Source organism: Serinus canaria, chromosome 1, assembly GCF_022539315.1.
Source record: "Serinus canaria isolate serCan28SL12 chromosome 1, serCan2020, whole genome shotgun sequence".
NCBI classification, from domain to species: Eukaryota; Metazoa; Chordata; class Aves; order Passeriformes; family Fringillidae; genus Serinus; species Serinus canaria.
The window spans coordinates 99,020,597-99,042,334 of NC_066313.1; the positions used below are offsets into that span (position 1 = coordinate 99,020,597).

Sequence of the window (21,738 nt, forward strand, 5' to 3'; positions counted from 1 at the left end):
AATTGGGAGGTGTGCCACTGACAGTAAGTCTGAAGATGCAGACAGTGAGAGATTAAGAAGAGCTACAGTTCTCTGCCTTGAAAGAAGATGACTTCTTGAAGAGATACCCATGCAACTCCTATCTCAGCAACTTGAAGCTATTCTGGGCTCCCCACTGTCCAGAGGCTGTCAGCATTTATCCACACTGCATTACTTTTACATGCTGAAGACACCTGTAAAAATCCACTATCAAGTAGCTTAATCTGCTATAGTACTTTATCTGCTACAACTGGTTAAGCTTCAGAAGAACTAAATGGATCTAATTGTGAGACTCAACTTCTATTAGGACATTACTAATGACAACTGCTTCCCATAGGAGACCAGACAAAGAGGTAGGGTTTGAAAACAAAGTTTTAGGCAGGAGAAGACAGAGGTGTATAGAACCGAGACCCTTACACACAAACACACACAGGGTGAAGGGCAGGTGCAGAGCTACAGATGGTGTTTTACCGTGGAAGCAAACATGCTGCTGGACATGGAGTGCCCCTCATGAAAGAACTACAAAACAAAACCAGACACAAACATCAGACAGCCAGGAGAACAGAACACAGACAAGGTTAGATAACACACAGGTGCAAAGACAAGAAATGTGGAATAACCTCGGGTACTCAGGGAAAAACTGCAGCAACCCCTGGCCTCGTGCAGTGCTGCACTTCAGCTGATACCAGGGCAGCTGCTGCTGATTCCCAGGGTGACCATGAGGCAGGAGCCTGCTTGGCAGCCCATGCCATCCAAGGAGCTCCCAGCACAGCCAGCACAAACCACCAGTTTAAGATGCAAGCAAAAGCTTCCCTGTGGCTTGGGGCTGACGTAAAAACTGAGCTCCCTACTTCCCTTCCCCATTTGTTGCAAATGACCTCTCCAGCAAGATGACCTTCTCTTTGCTTGAGAAGGTCATCTTGCTGGAGAGACAGCAGGCTGCCAACTGGATGGACAGCAGTAAACAAAAAGCTTCAAGGCAAATTTTCTGCTGAAATGTGGATGCAGCACCTCAGAGTTAAGCACTTTCATCTAATTGCCTACCCCAAGCCATGCCTTCACATTCAGTGTTAATGGTTCTGACTGAAGAAAGAACAGCCACAAAAGAGGGAGCTGCAGTTGCTCAACACTCCGGAGATGTTAGCACAAGTTCTTGAAATAATCCTTGTAACAACAAAGTGTATTCTACACCACCCCACCCAACCCCCTGCCAAAGTGACACTACATTAGCTGCTAGTCAATTATTCAGAGAATGCAGTGAGATGTGGCAGGAAGCAGCAGGAAAGGCAAACTGGGGGTGGGGTACAAAAAACAAAAATAAACCCAGCCGACTCCTCCTCTGTGCAAAATACCAAGTTTCCGTGGAATGTGAAAGCAACAAAGGAACGATGTTACTGATGTCAAGAGAGGTCCAAGTATTCCAGCTCAGGCCCACCTCTGCATTTTAAACAAAATAATGCTGCCATCTAGTGCCTTGTCCCTCCTCCCTCCTGGAAAGGCCCTGATTCCAGACATGCCATTTGACTGAGCCCCGCTCAGACTGACCTCCAAGGCCACCTCGGGGCCAGTGCAGCACAGTCGGCAGCACCTTCACAGCCTCCCCCACATCCACGATGATGCTGCGGCAGCGGCACAGCTCAAACACAGCAAACAGGTCTGGGGTCTCTGCTTCCCTGCCTGACCATGCCCCATGAAGAATCATTAACTCATCTTTACTGCCACCAGCAAATGCTTCATGTTAAGACCATGTAAAAATGCCACTCCTTTCTGAAGGCTTATTCAATCTGTTTCATCAATCAAAGGAAAATATCAAATATTTCCTTAGATGAGGCTGCTCAAAGCCCTATCCAATCTGACCTTAAATATTTCCAGGGACAGGGCATCCACAACTTCATTGGGCAATCTGTTCCACTGCCTCTCCCCCCTTCATTAAAAAAGTGTCCTTGTATCTGCTAATCTAAACCCACCCTTTCAGTTTCAAACTGTTGCCCCTTATCCTGTCACTACAGGCCTTGGCAAAAAGCATCTCTTCATCTTTCCTTTAAGCCTCCTTTATATAGTATATATTTATATAATATATATATATATTTATATAATTATATATATTTAATAATATATATATATATTTATATAATATATATATGCAATATATATATTGCAGCAAGGCTGCAATAAGGTCTCTTGGAGCCTTCTCCCTTTAGTTTGAATAACCCATGAGAAAAAATACAATCATTCTTACAAATGTATTTTATTTGACCACTACCTTCCTATTTATTTAAAGCTAAAGAAAATTACTAATAGAGACACAAAATAGAGAAATCAAATCACTCATAATAAAACCATCAGTCACATTCATTCAGAGTATTTTCATTGTGTTTTCTGTGATCTCTCCATGTACTCAGTTGAAGTATAATTTAAACTATTGGACTTGAATATGTATGTATAAATTCTAGCAGTAATCATCCTCCATTCCTCAAGAAACAGAACCTGAAGAAAACAAAGATTCCTTTTCCACATGGATCTTTTCCAAAAGGCATGTGGTCCAGTTTTGCCACTTGGGCCAAGTAGAAGAATGAACACTGCATAAAAGCTTCTCTTTGTTCATCTGACTTTCCCTTAGCTAAACATGATAGAAGAGCTGTTTTTACAATGGACACCATGAATGCAAAATTATAGTTTGATCAAGTTCTTCTACATTCAGCATGTGAAACAAGAACAAAAGAGGAAGAACATTTTTGGAGGAAACATCCCTAAACTGCCTTCTATTTAGTGATCAGTTTTAAAATCAAAGCAACTTTGGAAATTTCTGTTATTTAACAGGAATAAAACCTGACATACCACAATCCCAGAAGAGCTGTACTTTCTAATGAGCATTGACAGAAAACCCTCACCTGCTTCATCTCACTCTTCAGTTTAGTAATACCACTTCTTTCTGTTTTGGTTGCTCCAGAATGCCCCATCTCATGAATAGAAATTGCAGGGCTGGATGAAGAAGAATCTACAGGTCGCACTGAAGAAGCAAATGGACATTTTTAACATTCTAGGGGTAGAAAAATAGATTAAATTCTATCTAAGAAGTTAAACACAAATAATTTCAGAAATGTGCAATGCTCTTGGTGACAGCATCCTTTCACAGAATCACATCAAGAGTTCAAATCTGATTTATCAAGTAAGGAGCCTCAATCTATTCTTGGATATTCAGAAACTGATTTTCCAAGACAGTGAGCAATTGTAAATTTAGTCAGAATTGCAATGGGTCTCTGAGGGTCTTTAGAAGAGCCCAGGAGACAGCTGATGTGCCAGTCAGGAATATGTGGGCATCAAAGACATGCTTCTTGAAGGCAGGTTAGATATGATCTTTTAATGCCTTTTGTTCTGGTTACATAAAATTTCTTCATTTTAAAAGATTACCTTCCTATTACTGAAAACTTGATACAATCTTATTTCAGTGCAGGATAGCTTCCACCATACGTGTTTTGTTTACTTCACAGCAGACACACACATGTACTGGTCACCCATGATTAATATATTACCTATACCTTTATTTTACATGCAGAAAGAACAGATCCCCACTTGTAAGACAATCTAACTTAACATATAAAAATTAACAACTTACAGCTTCTTTCCACTCCAAACTCTTTCCCACTGAGAATATGATGCAGGAGACTTTTCATATCAAATGGGCTTAGATTCATCAAGCTCTCTGAAGCTTCTTCACCTAGTTAAACAAAATAAATCAAAACAGAATGACAAATGTCACTGGGAAGACAACAAGCTATAAAGCTGGTTAAGGAAACTGTGAATGAAGTCCAATCACATTTAACTCTTTCATTAGCCCTTCCTATAAAAAAATAAATATGTAGTCACATTTCATTGAAAATATATTTCAGGACTAAACAACAAACACTCCACAGAAATAACATTATTTGCATTAATCTTTATTATGTCCTAGCTTGTGTAAAACTTCACTGAAGCTGATGATGAGAATGCAGTTGCTCCCTTATAGAACAAGATCACTTGGAAAGGTATGACAGCCATCTCCCAACAGCAGTTGACATGTGGATCTAAATTCCAGAGACAGAGTTATCCCATTAAGAATATCTGATATTCTTTGAATAACTGGGTGCTGGGGGGATAGAAATCTTTCATTAAACTAAAAAAAAAATAGTGATTTTCAAGGTTTGCAACTGCACATATGAACTGAGAGTTTAATAGAAGGATTTAACACATATCAATGAAAAGATCAGCCAGGAAGGGTGAAGCAAAAATGATACCATAAGTATTCTTAGAATGAAACTGCTTCCTACCTGAGCATTTCAGACTTCGTGCCAGCTCAGTGGCCATCACCTGGATTATCAGACCAATGCGGAGCCGGAGCATCTCCACAAAAAGGCTGGGCTGTGAGCGGACGTACATCGCCAAGTACATAATTATCTCCTGTAAGGACACATCCAGAAAGGCACCTGTCAGAGTGGGTCTTCATGGCTTTCCCTGTCTCAGAGCAAACACTGGGCACAGTCCAAGAAGCCTTTCTGCACAGGCTGCATACCTGTGTCAGGACTGCAATACTGATGTCTTGGCCACTGGCTTCATAAATGAGATCTGTGAGCTCCTCAGGTGGCAGTGGGCTGCAAGAAGTCAAACCACAGGTAGCAGTGACTCAGCACAACCAGCTATTAAATTCTTGAGCAAGCACTGGCATCAAATCACCCAGAACAAAGGTGCTTACAATTCTACCTGGGTGGCTGCAAATCCCTTTGAGGGCAAGGAGTAAGGTTTAAAAGAAGATGATAATAGCAGCAGAATGGTACCAGCAGGAAGATTAAGGGCAGCCTGTGCCTGAGGCAGAGCTCCAACTTACGTGGTAATGATTTTCTCACGGGGTTCTGGTGGCAGCCCCACTGTAAGTTGCTTGTGGTGTGACAGAAGGTCTGTGCATGCCTATCATATGGGGACAAAAAGCAAGAGACCTTTCTCTGTGTCATGTGGAAGTGATATGGCTTTTAATTCACCAAATCAAATAAATTCAATTTCTTTAGCAATATTTAAATGCATTTCTATTAATTACCAGACATGCAAATCCAGAAGAATGCTGTTAAATAGTTGCCAAAGATATCCTGATGTCAACAGGGTTATGAGAGTTTTAAAGTAGCCTGTTTCCCTGCTCAGTGAAATCAGCAGCATAATGGTAAGATTAGGAACTCTAGTGGGGCTGGCAGATCAATAAAGGCTTTCATCCTTTATCATATAATAAAGTTTTGTTCTTTATTTAAGACAATAATATCTTTAATCAATGAAAAGTTTGGCAGCATTAGTTAAAAAAATTCCGTGTACTAATATATCTCCTAAAACAAACACCCAGCATACTGCATCACATTCCTGATACAGTCTGAAATAGGTACTTTCCCCAGTTCCACAGTGTTTCCTCTTTCATATTGACCTCCTTTAAAAGTGGATGTTCAGTTCACCTGTTTTAGTATCCTGAATAAAAAATATCACAGAGCAGTGTTCCTCTGATTTTAAAGAGTTTATTTTCACTCCCTTAACATGGAAGAGAACAGATAATCTCTGTTCCTCCTCCCCAATTCTTTGTGAATACCTTCTCAAGTTAACATAGATGGCTTTTTGTGAGCATGTCTGTACTCTTCATCCATTGTGTCTTAAGAAAGCAGAAAGTTGTGCTTTATGAAGTACCATGCAAGGTGATTATCACTAACTGTTCCCCACAGGCAGGACTGTCACTAAAATAAGGCATCCTAGATGTGACACAGAGCCTTGAAAATGGCCAGGAATTACAGAAAAAGCTCCTCAGAAATATGCAAGGGATTACTAGAAAATTAAACAAATACTTTCAGAATACTTGGGAGGAAACCTTTCTGTAATGATCAAAATCATATCTATACTCTTAACAGTATATTTTTCTTGTTACCACTTAATAGTCATTGATATTTAAATGGTTCCAAACATCCATTCACAAGGCAGACTGTTGACCCAAGGGGATGGAAATGGGCAGAACATGTTTTTGTGTCATCACTAGCACCCTAGCATAGCAGTGCTCCAAAAGTGTTCATACCATTACAACAGCAATAGACAATTACCAGTGACAAGTGCAGCATTCAAAGCACACAATTAAGCTTCTCCAATTAACAGAGATGAAATGAAGCCTTCACAACTATTTACAGTGTGACATTCTCAGTCCATGCCAACATTAGCAGTTTGCAGTACAGATGAAAGATAAAAATGTAGTAAGACTCTAGATCAGAAAAACAACCAATATTTAATTAAATATGCTGCACTATGTATGCTGTAAAGTAAAACCAGAAGAAAGGCAAGCACAAACCCCAACAGCAAACTGGTAGTTTTATCTCTGTTCCTAGGTAGGAAGCTGAACCAGGATTATTTGTATTTCATACCTCAGCCAGGACTTCAACTCTCTTTTTGAGTATGCCAGAAATGTAACGGATTAAGCCCCATTCCTGATTGAGGCCTGCCTTTCTGTAGAGCTCATTGAGGAGGCAGTGAACAGTGACACCATACTGTCCATCCAGCTCTGTGTCCCAGTCAGCACCTCTGCCACAAAACAAACAGGAGGTAATTGTCATCAGGCACAACGATGAACTTTACCACACAGCTGGATTTTGACTGCTTTCCTCATGTTGGTGACAGAATTAAATACCAAATGGGACATCTGTGCCTTCACACAGATTGATTATATGTGGACAAAATCCTCTTGATACCAGGAACTTTCACATTAACTTGAGCACTCACTCAGCTGTGAGCCAGCAACTTGAAAAGGCTTTCCTACTAGACTTTAAACTGAGCACTCACACGGACAGTTTGCTGGAGGAACACTCCATGTAGTGCTTTATCAGAACAGAATTCAGTATCTTCAGTACTGCTGAAGACTACACCCATTTCCCAGATCCTTCAGGGGGATTTTTTAGCCATTCCTCTTTCTTAGCCATTAACTAAACTTCTGTGTTGCTTATGCCATTACTGAAAAAAAGGAGATTTCTCTTCCCCTCTTTTGAAATTCACTTTTGAAGTTTGGTTTTGAAATTCACTGCATTATAGCTTCTCTTTGGTAATGTTTTGAACTGTCACAGAATGACTTTTCAACTCCCGCTGACAGAGTCCACCAGTCCATCTGCCTGCCCAAAAGTCTCCCTTGGTGAAATTACTGGTGTTACAAGCAGTTAAACAACTACACATATTTTTAATAGGATTTCCTTTACTCTTTCAGGGAGGATGCTAAATATTTTGCTTGGGAAACCAAGAAGATCAAAGAAGATGTCCACACAGGAGACAGACTAAAATAAACAAAAATGTCTTTGTAGCAGAAGGGAAGACCATCTGTGATTAACACATACTTGTCTTTGCACCAAAAGCTAACTACCTGACAGGTTCCAGCAGTTTTCTCCTGCACAGGAAAAAAACAAGCTCAATAAACACACTTCAGAAGATGATTCTGTTGTTTCTATTTGCACTTTGTTCCCATCAAACCAATTAAATAGCAGGTGTTTACTAACTCCAGCAGATGGGTCCAGACTGCTTCCAAGAATGTTTTAAAAAGTACCAAATTTTAGCCAGCTGTATGCTTAAATATGCAAAGGGATTAGAGGGAAAATAGTGAACACATTAAAATTGCATTTTGCCTTTAGTTATAAAATGACAAGATGAATTTTCCCTCCACTTTCATTCTTGTGTATGAAAATCACACCAAATCTTTGTGAACTTCAAATGGAGTGCCACAAATATAGCAGGGTGTGTTCTCATTCATGGAAAGGATTTGTGCATTTAATTTGTGAGCCCTGTAGACTTGATGTATTTGCAACTGTGTGCCAGTCAACTCTAGAATATGCACAAGTTTTCTTTTGTATCCAAATAATTCCTGTAGTCAAACTAACAGAAAATATGCTTGTTAAAGCCCAAAATATTTCCACTGTCCCCTCAAAACACAACCTGAACAGTGGGAACCTTTTGCACAAGAATAATCAGATAGCTGTGACCAAACTTAAAGATGCTGAAGTTCATGCTCAGGCCACTTACTTGAGTATATGCAAGATATACAAGATATCTGCTTGATCATGGAGTGTTGGACATTCCTTCAGCTGATCAACAAGCTTCCTGCAATCCAAATCACCATGAGCATCTTTAGGTAAGTGCAAAACATTTTCATGGTCCTGATAACAAAGATGGATGAAAAATCACAAGACATGACCTTGAAAAAAGTAGCAGATCAGTAACTTCCTGTAAGTTCAATTAAAATGGCATTAAAAAAATAACAATAGTCTTGCAGCAAAGCTCTGCACTTGAAATACAGACACATCACTTAGTTCTTGCCAGGGTACTGCAGGCACAGAAGGGAGACTAACCCCAAGAAACCCAACCCCTAGAATGGAACCTTGTATCTATTTTTCTTTTTTTTTTTCCCTGACAAAACAAAGAAATGGAATTATCTGCATGCTTTTCCTGTCATCTTATGTTACTTGTAAAAAGGAAAGCAGAGAAATACTATCCTTTTTTTGTTGAAATAATTTAGAGCTTTTTGAGTTCCATCTCTAACCCGTATGTAAGTGGTTCTTTATGAATGTAAATTATTGCCATTATAAATTTTCTAAGCTTATGAAAGTAAAATGATAACCAATCAGATGATGTAATCTTATGGTGAATTCTTGAATGAAAAGTTTTGTTTAACAAGCTGTTCAGCAGTTTATATAATCCTAAAATACCATTTCCACAAGCTGGCAGAGCCTTGTGCAGAGACATATACCAAGACAAAACAAGTGTCCAGCACAACCTCATCTTCATGCCTTGAGGTGGGATTTGGCTGGTGCCTTGAGGACATTCACACATTCCCTCTTGCCTAGATATTACTATAAGCAGCATTTCTTGGAAAACATCTCTAAAGCCTGTGAACATCCTGTTCTTCCCCTTGTGTTCAGCTAGAACTAAAGACAATGACTTAACTTTTGGCTTTTAAAAAGAAAGTAATCATTTTGTTCTTTTCTGTCTTGCACATTCAATTAAAAACTTTCCACTTTATAGTGTCTATTTGACTAAAAAACCTTCATCCAGCCAAAAAAATAATTTCCAAAACAAGGGAGTGCCTTGGACAGAATGGCTTGTCTGTGAAGAAAAATGAGACTTGGCATAGGGTTTGGAAGGAAAACACGAGGAAAGGCTACAGCATTGCATCCTAAACCCATAAACAGCATAAAAATTTCCACACCTTACCTTTGTCCCAAAGAAATGAGGATTATCAACAAGATTCAGAGACTTTCGGTGAGTGTTCAGAACTTTAGTGGGAAGAGACATGGACACGGCTGGAAAGCAAAGTCACCAGAACAAAAAGAAAAAAATGGCTGTTTCAGTACCAGGAAAATCAAAAACACCTGCATGAAGCAGCTTGACTAGGTAAAAACAACAGAAATACATCCAAGAGTCAAAATAAAGAGGCAGTGCTTCTGAGATGCTGTGCACAGAACTGAGACAAGCTCATGTTCTGAACTTTACTCCTTGCAGGTTTGCTCTGATTTTAGCATGTCAAAGGCTCAGAGGCTACATGCTCAACTGATACCTCTTATTTGGCCTGTGACTCCAAAATCCTGCAGCCCAATGACCTGACCCTGCCAAGTGTTTTAAACATTTTAACAGGAAATGAGTGGAGAAAATGGCCTAACTGGTAAGATTTCATAATTAAAATTAAAATGCTAAATACAGATTAATGCTCTGTTAACTTCATATGCTGAATTCACGGAGGATCAGATGATGTGGCATATGAAAGATGGCAGAAAAAACTAACAGAAAAGCTTGGAAGTTATTAATTTACACTGAAGTTAAGGGAAGTCTTTAATGGACCAGGGTGATGAATACTACATATCTACATATAAAACAATGCATTTGGAATCTAGTTACAAATTCAGCCAAATCTTATTTTGGTATATATCCTCCAATCAGGCTATCAGAAATGCAGGATAGTTAGAAAGATTGTGCTCCCTCTCTACTCTATTTGTTCTTAAAAATTTAGAAAGTACATAAGAATATTTATGTTTTTCTTGTATAGAAACATTTAATTTCATAGCAACTTTGTTAAAAAGTACATTTTGTTTGCCTTTATACAAGCAAAGACAAAACAATTAATTAACTAATTTGGGTTCTAAAATTCTGTCCAACTAAGAAGCTGTAACAGCTTCCATAACATTAATTTTGATTAAATGTTACATTTCATTTCAGGTTTTCTGCAGTGAAATAATATACACCATGACATGGGATACTGTGGGAACATGACAGCAGCAGCTTTAGTCATTCTTACTTGTTAAGGAATTTCTTATTTCTTTTCTATAAAGAAAGAAGTAGTGGCATGAATATGCAAAAGGTATCATTTTTAAATACTTGAACTTACTCCTTGTAGCAGCAAAACCAGGTTTTTTAATTATTATCACTAAATAAACAACAGGGAGAAATACCTGGAACTTCCAAGCCCTTTGTCTTGGCCATTATTGACAGTATCTCTTCTGTGGAATGATTTGCACTGAACACAGGAGGTTCACTTGCTGTCTTTGAAGTCGGAGGCAGGTATGACTTCAGGGCTGTGCTCTGCAGGACATCATTTATATACTGATCCAGCTCATCCTGGCTATCTAGTGTAACATACATTAAAAAAATAAAGGTTTCTTAAAGGTAAAACATCACTATTTATCATCATCACTTTCTTATTCAAACACACCACTATATTATTGCTTATTTAGAAGGGCACTCAAATATGCAAAAATAGTGTAAGGAAGAGATTTTTTTAAGCCAAAAAACTATTGGAAACAAAAGAAAAAAAAAAACATTTTTGACACTGAAAACAGATTTAGAAGTCAGCTTTGCCTGTGAAAGGATCCAAAAGGGGTTTCATTTTGCTGGTAGATCATAGAACACAGCTGGACTTGATGATTGTAAAAGTCTCTTCCAACTTGTATGATTCTAAGACTCTATCATCTCTTCCACACAAGCTCTTGTCCACAACTCTTCACAGTCCTTTTCCCTCTAACCTCTTCCACACCTCCCCACCTGCTGACTCTCCAGACTCAGCTTTGCTGTAGCAGTTGCCAGTCACTGCTATACTACAAATTCAGGAAGAACACACAATTATTCGTTCTCCAAACTGAGTCATGCAGGTCCTGTCCTCAGATGGATGCATGGCAAAATCAAATGACCATCAGCTGTGCACAGAACAGACTCTGCACTGTAGGCAAACCCAGACTCTGCTGGTAGATCTTGACAGAGAAAAAAGTACCAAGTGAAAAAACTCTACTACCTTTTTCACAGAAATCTGCTGGGTAGTCTCCATATTCACTGTCAGGACTATTACAGTTGTCATTACGGTCATCAAACAGTTTTAGGTCACAGTCTGGATCCAGAAAGCTCAGATATGTATGAAAAGAGGTGGTAAGAAATTCTGATAGCTTGCCTATCTTCACCCTGCAAAAGGGGACACATGCCAAAGAGCATTAACATCCACCATTCTGATACTGATTAATGCTCACTTAGCTTTCAACAGCTCCTCCAAAATTTATGAAACCTACTGCTTAATCCACCTTTGGCAACTCTAAAGCCACAGAAACTGACACTGGAAAATAAAAAAGGAAAACAACAGTTGCACATCCAGCTGGGTACTTACTGCTCTAGGTACTAATTGATTTAACTGTGCTATTGTAACAGGCCTAACTCAAAGCCTAATTATGCAGGGTGTTGTATGTTCATATGAAGAGAGACCCTGCACAAAGACCTGTGCTCCAAGGATAATGCATAAGAAACTGGAGCTGAGAAGGTCCCATGAATGTGTCTTTTCACAGAACTGGAGGCTGCTAAACTACCTGTGCTGGTTTTAGGGATAAGACTGAATGATGGGGCTATGCTTTGGATTTGTGCTGGAAACAGTGCTGATAACACAGGGATGTATTAGTTACTGCTAAGCAGGGCTTACACAGCATACCAGCCTTTCCTGCTTCTCACCTCACTCCACCAGCACAGGCTGCGGGTGCACAAGGAGCTGGGAGGAGACACAGCCAGACAGCTGACTCCTGTTGACCACAGGGACATCCATTTCATAGGGTGTCATGCTCAGCACATAAAGCTGGGGGAAGAAGGATGAAGGGGAGGATGCTCAGGGATACAGCAGTTTGTCTTCCCAAGCCACAGTTACATTTGATGGAGTACAGCTTTCCTGAAGATGGCTGAACAGCTGCCCATGGAAAGTGGTGAATGAATTTCCCATTTTGCTTTGCCTGCATATGTGGTTTTTGCTCTGCTTACTAAACTCTCTTTATCACAATTCAAAAGCTTTCTCACTTGTATTCTTCCAATTCTCTCCCCAGCCCCGCTAAGGGGAACATGGGTGAGTGGCCATGTGGGGCTGCATTGTTGACTGGAGCTAAACCATGACAATATTTGATTGTCAAAGGAAGATACTGATTGAGAGGGAAAGCAGAAAAAGAATAGGGAGATACTGTGGCATCATATTTTACACACAGATGAATGGAACACTCCAGCTTACAAGTACTACATGCAATCAATGTTTAAAACATGTCCAGTAACTGTTAAAGTAATTTACTTTTTCATAACAGAAGGGCAGCCTGATTCATGTTTCAAAGATTTCATACTTCAAGACTTCATATTTCCAAAGATTTGATGTCTGTTTTCTTTATCCATTAATGGCAGTCAGAGATGGTACACTTTTTGGGAGACACATCTTTTTCATTGCACCTGAGGCCCAGCTACCATTTGATTGCCACATAATAATTAAAGCTGAAACTTCCTTCTCTGCAATATTCTCGTACAAAGTCTGTGTACTATCATAAGTAAAAAACTGAGACTTTTACAGGATTTAATTTTAAAAATCATGGAGATAATAATTTGGCTATTCTGACATTACCTTGCACCTCCAAAATAACCATCTTCTAATTTTCTTATTGTGGCAAGAACTGCTGGATGAATGTCAGTACCATCATCAACTGAAAAAGAATAACGGAAGAATTGAAGCTCATCAGCACATTCTTAAATTATCACATCCAAATACAGTGCATTACTGGGTGTTGTCTACAATGCAAATTTAAAGCAGAACCCACAACTACTATCCATACTAGCTTATTCAAAAATCCCAGACAAACAAGCAAATAAAACATAACCCCTGGATAAGTTCTAAAGACAAACACCAACCCACTCAGGATAAGTTCCAAAGGGATTTCTATGAAATTTCTTTAGACAGAAATAGCATGGAGATGATTGTGATGGAAGCATATGAAGAGGGAGTAAATTAAATATTACCATGTAATCCAAATTCAGCATACACATAAGAAAATTGAAATGTACTTCTGATGTTAAAAGTTCTGCTACCTGTGTCTTCTCTCAAACCAATATCCATCCTATCCTCCTGCAGTAATCTGCTTGAAACAGAAAATTAAGTTTACCAAGCATTGTGTGGGTGATGGGAAATGTCAAGGTTGGTCTCCCTGTCATCCTCCAGCAAGAAGTGAGGTAAGCCAGCTCTGTCTTGAGCATCTCCACAATCATCTGATTGTCTAGAGCCAGATAGAAGTGATGCTGGTCAGTAAACTAGAGAAGAGAAAAACACAACATAGAGGTAGTTCATAGTGTTTTCATTTTTTTTCCCTGTTTCTTACCTTAAATCATTCACAAAAGCCATATGAGCTACTCCTGACCACAACACAAATGACCTGAATTAACCTAAAAAAGAGTCCATTTTCTTATACCCAGAGACTGACCATCAAAGTAAGCTGTACAAACAAAACCTGGGCAATCACAGCCATGAAGCAGAATCTTCCCAATGACCAGTTACACTGACCTATGATCTGGAAGATGGAAGTACTCTAAATGTGAAGAAAAAAACGCTAACAATAGTAACAAAAACAATCAACAGGTTTAAGTGCACACTGGGGACTGGGAGCCAGTAAATGTATGTCTCTTGGGAACCATCTGAAAGTCAGGCAGAACACAGAAAAGCTGGCAGCTACTGAGGAAAAAAGGCACATGAAACGTGCAATAGCAAAGTGCTGTACCCATTGCAGCAGGAAGCCAAGAACCACAGTAAGAGACTATTGTGGCTACTTCAGGAGCTGGAACCAAAGAAGCTGGACAAATAATGGAAAGTATGTCTAAGCAGCCACAAGAAAAGTTAAGCAAACCCATAAGCCTTGGGGAGGGGTAAGTGCTTAAAGAACATGGAAGTTCAAGCTAACAAAGTCCTGAGAAGTTTTTTCAAAGAAGGAAGCAGGAACTAGCCAAAACAATCCTTGAGCCACTCATAATTAGCTTTGGTAATTCAGGAAGAAAAAGTCCCAGAAATGCAGAGACAAGGAAACACGCTGCCCATCTTTAAAAAGGAAGAGCCATTTAAAAAAAGTCAGGCCAATTCCAGTGCGTGGAAGCAAAGGAAAACAAAGCCAATTTGAGACAGACAAGATAATTACAAAATGATAAAGTAAGATGGCCAAAACCCAGTCTCAACAGATTAGTCCAGTTTCCTTCTTTGGAGCAACCAGATGGTAAGTATAAGAAAATGGCTGACACCTGCCAGCTTCTGCAAAATTCAGCTCAAACTAGTGAGCTGAAAAAAATTCCTAGGAAGAAGAACTACTTTTAAAATTGTTCTCAGAAGGTAGTTATTAACCATTTTTTCAGAATTTCTGTATCTGAATGAAGTCAGCCTTTGCCCCCCACCTAATCAATGTTTTCACTAGAAGAGAGAATGAAATACAAATGACAAAATCAAATTTTGTGGACACTAGTCAAGATCAACAAGATGATTTAATTGCTAACCTTAGGAAGGTGACATTAAACATTAACTCCATCCACCTCAAAAAAAAAAAAAAAGTCAGGGGAAGTGTCTGGCTTCAAAGTACAATGGAAAACGTTATGGAGGCTTTCGGAAAACCTGGAATAAGCAGGAATTGGTACTGTGTTGCTAATGTAAAGATAAATGCCATTTTGAAATATCCTAGTAAGTATGTCCTTATTTGATACATGACAAGATTTTAGCAGGAATGTTGGGTCCTACTTACATAGTAAGATGTGAGCTAAGAGGCATCTTGAAAAAAATCACATCTCTAAGGAATTTTTCCCTTATTTGCAAAAGTGAAAATTGGTACAGGGAAGTAACACAACAACTAACATTTTATAAAGTTGCTTGTGATCAACTGACACGGGGAAGAATGGGAAAGGATCTACATTTTCTGCAATAAATTTGATTTTTTTGGACATTATGAAGCAGTACAGAAGACTTCTACAAAGTCCACTGAATGCCTTCAGCTAGAGTTCAAAGACTTCATTAGTCAAACATCTGTTTAGAAGGGTGGATGCATTCTTTATCCTGCATCAGTTGTACATGCTTGGAGCAGGGGACTCCCTGGCCATCTCGTACCAACTGCTAGAATAATTCTATTGAAATAGGTGTGTTGTGTTTCATTAAATGTATCAATAGGAGCCATTGATTCTATGAGGATCCAAACTTTCCAAGCAACATTGAAAAACATACTGAAGAAAAAAAACCAGAACATCCATTTCTCAGCACTACTATCCTTTCAACATCAAGAAAAGATTACACCTTCACTTCCTAGGGGTTGAGGTATTTGGCACACTTATGTGGTACTAAATTTTTCATCAAATCAGTTGGTAGAAAGATATATTAAGTGATGTATTTCTGCAGAAACTCTTTCATTGATTAGAATGTCGGTGTGAGCAGAGATCAGGAACAACTCTGTACTATTGATTCACTGTGTTCTCCTAGGCCAGAAGCCAAAGAAACCAGACTCTGCATGACTGAAAACAGATTTATCAGCAGTTCTACCATGCTGATCATCCCATGCTCTTAAAAACCCGACAAAGTAAAGCCCATCTGCTCTTTCAACCCCGTTCTACCTAAGGTACAATGACAGCAGTGAAAAGCAAAGTGCTTCACTAATGATTCACCATTAAGAAAGGAGTGATTTTCCCGCCAGTTTTACATGCTTACCTGAGGGGTAAAAGCAAATATTTGATTTCTTATCACGTAGAGCTTGGAGGTGCCCAACACTCCTATGTGCCGGTGTGGTCGGCCACTTAATTTCATATTCTTGTTCCGGCCTGCAAAGGAAAGGGAAAGAAAAGAATCTCAGCTAACATCTTCTGTGTTGTTTTCCAAAAAAACCACTTTAGACAGGAAAATTTACTCCACTAATACCAGTAAGGCAGAAAACCAGTAACAGAGTGTGAGCCTACAAACTGGTTTTGTAGCAAGCAGCAATATAATAACCAGAGTCCTTCAAAGGCCTGATTAAAAATTGAAATTTTGGCTTCACTAGCCATGGATTTGGTCTTATAATTACAGTAATTGCTCAGTACCCAAAGCTTCCCCACCAAGAAGGGCAGGAGATGTGATATTACAAAAAACAAGGCCATCAACATAACCCAGAAATTCCAGTGTTTTCAAATATAGGACCTTAAAAACTCATGCCTGCCAGCTAAATCAACACACAAGATACATCCAAATACAACAAAAGATTTTCATCATGCTTTAGTAAGCTTCACTTTTCTCAGTAAAGCTTATTAGCAATGATCCATGCTACAACCTCTGCACCAGCAGCCAGGAGCGGACTTGAATCTTTCTGACAAGAACCAAAGAACCATGTGCCTGAAAAAATACTACTTCCCAAGGAAGTCACTGTTAAAAACAATGTATCAAATCATCCCACTCACACTCCTCCACTAGTGAAAGAAAGCTATTATGGATTATAATAAAATAAATGTAAGCCTCAGCAAAGCCCTGCAAATGTTTCTTTTTTTTCTAAAGAACTTTGAGATGAAGAGTCAGATTCTTTCACAGAAGCAACATATACAATTTCTCTGTGTAAAAGGCATACTTTCTAAAATTTATCTGGAGGCCCCATTACGTCGAATGATTCCACAAAAAGCTCCCTGTTAACAAAAAAATAAACTTACAAACAAAAACCACTACAACAAAAAAATGTTCACCCCATGAGCAGCCTCAGCATTATCTGTAACCAAATTGCCATGGGAACGTGCTCCAGACTGACAGTGAAGCAGGACACAGCTCCCCTTGTCCAGACAGCAAAGGAATCTACTAGCACTGAGTCATCCCACCTCAATTTTATTTTATAGCAGTATCCACAGTTTTGAGTCACGAGTCGATGGCATGCCTGATGAAGTAAAACTAAGTTAAATTAGGAATACATGTAACAAACTTCTCACCAAGACCCAAACACTTCCATCAAGGATTATCAAGAACCAGTTATAAAAAGATGTAACAACTAGAACCAGTCAGAGCTTTGGAGGATTTATTTAAGTCAAGTCAGGCTCTGAGGAAAACAGGACTTGAGAGCCACTGCTGAGGAATTGGAATGTATCTAAAGTCCTGTGTTTACAAAAGCCTGAAAGGCTTCTGGGCTTGCCACAGATTCAGAGGGCTTCAGCAGCTTATCTCAGCTCCAGGTTGGAAGGAACTTTAGCAACAACCTGACAGTCCAAAGATGCTCTGATAGCAGCACAGCTTCCCTGATTTGGGGCAGAAAACTTCCAAGACTGCCTGCTTGGAAGATAAAAATCATACTGACTAGTTTCCAGACTCAAATGACTTCTTGAAGGAAAAATACTTGATTTTTTTCTTCTCTGTTCTACCAGGCATTTTTTCAAAAACCCACTTCTCTGTGGAAATAGTTCCTGGAGGACAAATGAAGAGTCAGTTTTTGTCTAACTCCAAGGGCACAGGGAAATTTTTATTTTCTCCACCATTTCTAATGAGGTAGTTTTTCCACCTCTTTGAGTCCCTAATTTAAGACAGAAGTTCTAAGTTAGCTAAGCTTCTTAAAAAAATACCTTGCCTGGCAGCAGAGAGGCTTCCATGTTGAAATACTTACCCAGCATGGTGTAGAGGTTGCTGAGGATGCGAGCTGGCTGCACCCTGAGTGGATGGATATCAGCAATGCTCTGAACATTGATTCCATGCTCTTGCAACAGATTCTTAATTTGATTAGATTCTGCCAAAACAGTTACTGTGTAACAGAAAACAAAAACACAAGTAAAAACCAATGTTTTACTCTTTTTAACTGACTGTCTCTACTGTCACCTCTCAACAAATGCATTTAGCTAACTAAAAAGGATGAAGACCTCACTTTTTTCTTAACTTATGGATTCATGAAATCAAAAGGGATTGTAATAGGGCACCTGACAGATTTTAATTCTCTGTTTCTCAGTATTTCTTGTCATTCCTGTCCACTTGGGACAAAAGTGGTGGTCAGAAGGGTCAGAAGAGTCCTCTGAGGTCTCTACTCAAAGCAAGATCAAAGCTGAGGTTAAAGCAGGTTCTTAGGGACTTAATCAGTTGTTTCTGATTTGTTTGAGTACCACTAGTTTGGATCACACAGTCTCTTTTAGGAAAGAGTCTCTTTTAGGGCTTTCTCCCCATAGAACAAAGGGAAAGATGAGTTGAAAATCTTTGTTCTTTTAACACAGCACACTATAACAATGCAGCCAAGTCACTGGGGAACAGGTGCTGTCACTTGTGTAGCAATACATATTTCAGAGGACACAAAGTGGCAGAGGTAGGGAGAAAAAAAAAAATTCCCTAATAGAGGAATTTATAATCCAGGCCCAGAACCCATCTCTTGTCCCACTTGAGGTTTTGTCCATGATAAGTGGCTTATTGATTTGGGACTAATAATGCAGTGTTCTTCTTTGTATTGTGAATACTTGCCAAAGAATGCTAAAAATAAGCAAGCACTTTTATTCCTATTGGAAATTAAGCACTTCAGAATAATGAAATGCTACTCCCATGAGGCACCAACAGGGGGTAAACAAGCACCAGCCCAGCTCACAGGATCCTTGACAAAGGCTGCTCCTGATAAATGAGCTGGTTGCTCTTTCAGAGCGGTCCAAGCACCAGAAAAGTCTTTAAGACCTGATCTGCTGGTGTTTGCTCTCCACTTAATTTCTGGTTTTGGCTGTTCTTGCACAAACTAAAGAGGCCACTCCCTGCAGTAGCCAAAAGGTGGTAACTCTGGCTGCCTCACCTCTGTGTACAGGGATGCTCCTCACTCAGTGCTCTCTGGCTCCTCTGAAAAGGGGCTACATGAAATCTGATTACCTGATCCATCTCCTGTCAGTCCTGCTTCTTCTCTCTAGAAGCTGCCAAGATTTTCCTTTTCATTACAAGATTAAGTTTGCCACTCTCCAATTCCGACAAGCCTTAAAATTTTAACTTTTTTTTTTTTTTTTTTGAAGTGCCTTAAACCTCATCTTCCCTCCAGGAAAAAGGCAGCTAGGCAAACAAACTCTTTCTCCTTCTCACAGTGTCACCAAACCATCTATGTCCCATGCAAAAAAAATCCACATTATTTTTAAACACATCTTTTATCTCTCCTGTACACAGGGACTTTGCCACCACATGATTCAATTAACACAGAATGTTCACAGAAATTCCCTCACCTTGTACCACAACATCAGGTTTAAATCCCGTGGAAAATCTCCTGTTTAAGGGATCAATTTCACCTGCAGCAAGAAATCCCTAGAACAAATGCAAAAGAAAGAAAAAAGTAAGGAAACAAACAAAATTTAAGCAAAAGGTTTCTGACATATAGAACCAATTTCTAACCAATTTTCCTAATTTTTCAGGACAGCAGGACTTAAAACCTGGTTTGTCTACCCTGTCCACAAAGTAGTACATTCAATAAAAACAATGGCTGCAATATTTTTTGGAACAATAAGAAAATGGTTCTGACTGACACAATCTTCATTCATAATTTCTATTTCAGAGTTACAGCAACTGACATAATTTTACCAGGAAAGTGACTTTTTTGTAGCTCCACTGAGATATTTGTGCTTCTTTGAACTAGTCTGACTTTAATGTGTCTGACTAGTAGATTCATCATGCCATAGAGCAAGGAATAGCCTAGTAAAGCTGATATGGCCCAAAATCCTGGCTCTGGAACAGCCAAGTCAGGGCTTAGTCCTCTATTCTAACCATATTCCAGACCATGTGACAACTTACTCAGCTTGATTAGAAACAATTAAACAATTGCTTAGCTATATTAAAAAAAAAAAAACAAAAAAGCTCCTGAAAGCTTAGAGTCAGCCTTTCATGGTTCATGTACATGTTTCTACTGGAAAACACACTGTCCTCCACCTGTCAACCAAACTATACTTAAAGTCCAAGCCATCTCAAACAAAATGAAATACAAGTTTATCCACTATGCAATGAAAAATTACCTCTGCTAACAGACAGCTCAGGACATACAATGATTGGCCCCAAAGATGGGGCAACTTTCCCACTGGGACACGATCCACCGAGTGAGGATTTTCATACTCCTCATCCACCTGAAAACAAATACATAAGCAAGAAAAATTACCCTAAAGTTGCAAAGAACAATCAATAACATATAAGTACTTGCAGACATATAGTCTAACATCATCTCTTTCAACTGCCTTTACTACTGACATAAAGATGTAGTGGTTTCACTTCCAAGGCTATGCATTTTTGGGGACAAGAACTATACTTCCTTTTTGTACATCTTCCCACCCTTCAAAGCTGGAGGATGAATGGGGACTGTGCATGCAATTATAGCTTTGGTATTAGCTCTTCCACTTTCTTCTTACCATGCCTTTGCTGCCTTCCCTCTGGGCTGAGCATAGGTAACTGGGTGTCTGCTTTCCAACCCCTTCCAAGAGGACACTTTAAATTCACTGATGTCTACCCAGCTTTCTGAAGCAAAGCTGCTTTCCAATATTAAGATTATTCCACCTTTCCTACGTTAGCAAGGATGGTCAACAGAAAAATTGGGAGTAGACTTACTAATTTAGAAAAACTGCCTTAGTTTTTCAGTATACAGATCTATTGAGGGCAGGGCAAAAACCCTCCCAGATTACATCTTCAGGCAGCTATTTCATATTTCTTTTATAGACAGACAAAATCTACCCTGTTGATGTGGCATGTTTTTCAGATGATTATCATTATATCAAAATTCACAAGAAGGCTCTGGACTCTTACACGCTTGTTCCCACTAGGAAGGCAATTCAGTTTCCACCTCAGATCTGCGAGCAAGGCATCAGCTGTCGGCTGAGCAACTCAGACCAACCCAGGAGGCTCCACACCCTTAGTGAGTGAGGGCTGAGAAGTCTGGAGTGGGAGAAGAAGTTGGCAGGGAGGGATACAAAGGCAAATAGCATGGAAGAGCACAGAAGCTCGTCTGAATTTCTCTGTCACAATGGGAGAATGAGATAAACAGTAACAGCAAAGGTGGGGGAAAAGAAAATACCCAAACCAAAATCCCAGCCCAAACCCTAATCCATTTGAAACCTATCTCCCATATATGCTCTGGAAAAGGGCAGCACAAGCAATCAATAGACTAGACAGATAGAACAGTCTACACTTTATTTCTTCTTTAAGCTTCAGTTCCTAAGCTAGTATCAACACTACTAAAATATATGTCTTGCTCTAAGGATGTAAAATTTTAGAACTGCTGTGATATTTCCACAGAGAAACAAATTTACAAGTGAAAAATGTGACCATTTGGAAGCCTAAAGTTTACTATTTCTCAGCAGAAGCTGTGAGAAGTCTCTTACTTTTTAAAATAATGTGCAATATTCTTTTTTATTGTTGGTTTAGATTCATCAGACACAGAAAGACTGTAAGACTGACATTCCTCTCACTCTCTCTACTTGGCA

General features: G+C 39.3%; 1 protein-coding gene across 6 annotated transcripts in view; it reads right to left on the minus strand.

Annotated features, from left to right (window-relative positions):
* Positions 1–21,738, minus strand: part of PHKA2 (phosphorylase kinase regulatory subunit alpha 2) — a 70,264-nt gene that overhangs the window by 33,801 nt on the left and 14,725 nt on the right. For all 6 annotated transcript variants that reach the window (XM_050971892.1, XM_030234443.2, XM_050971907.1 and 3 more), the window contains 16 exons: positions 20,284–20,391; positions 19,504–19,582; positions 17,937–18,071; positions 16,037–16,146; positions 13,476–13,620; positions 12,941–13,019; positions 11,324–11,487; positions 10,488–10,661; positions 9,256–9,344; positions 8,068–8,201; positions 6,432–6,588; positions 4,880–4,959; positions 4,568–4,646; positions 4,326–4,455; positions 3,635–3,736; positions 2,910–3,028 (listed from right to left, as the gene is read on the minus strand). In XM_050971892.1, the coding sequence (XP_050827849.1) occupies positions 2,910–3,028; positions 3,635–3,736; positions 4,326–4,455; positions 4,568–4,646; positions 4,880–4,959; positions 6,432–6,588; positions 8,068–8,201; positions 9,256–9,344; positions 10,488–10,661; positions 11,324–11,487; positions 12,941–13,019; positions 13,476–13,620; positions 16,037–16,146; positions 17,937–18,071; positions 19,504–19,582; positions 20,284–20,391 (1,884 nt within the window). The remainder of the gene's footprint in view (positions 1–2,909; positions 3,029–3,634; positions 3,737–4,325; positions 4,456–4,567; positions 4,647–4,879; positions 4,960–6,431; positions 6,589–8,067; positions 8,202–9,255; positions 9,345–10,487; positions 10,662–11,323; positions 11,488–12,940; positions 13,020–13,475; positions 13,621–16,036; positions 16,147–17,936; positions 18,072–19,503; positions 19,583–20,283; positions 20,392–21,738) is intronic.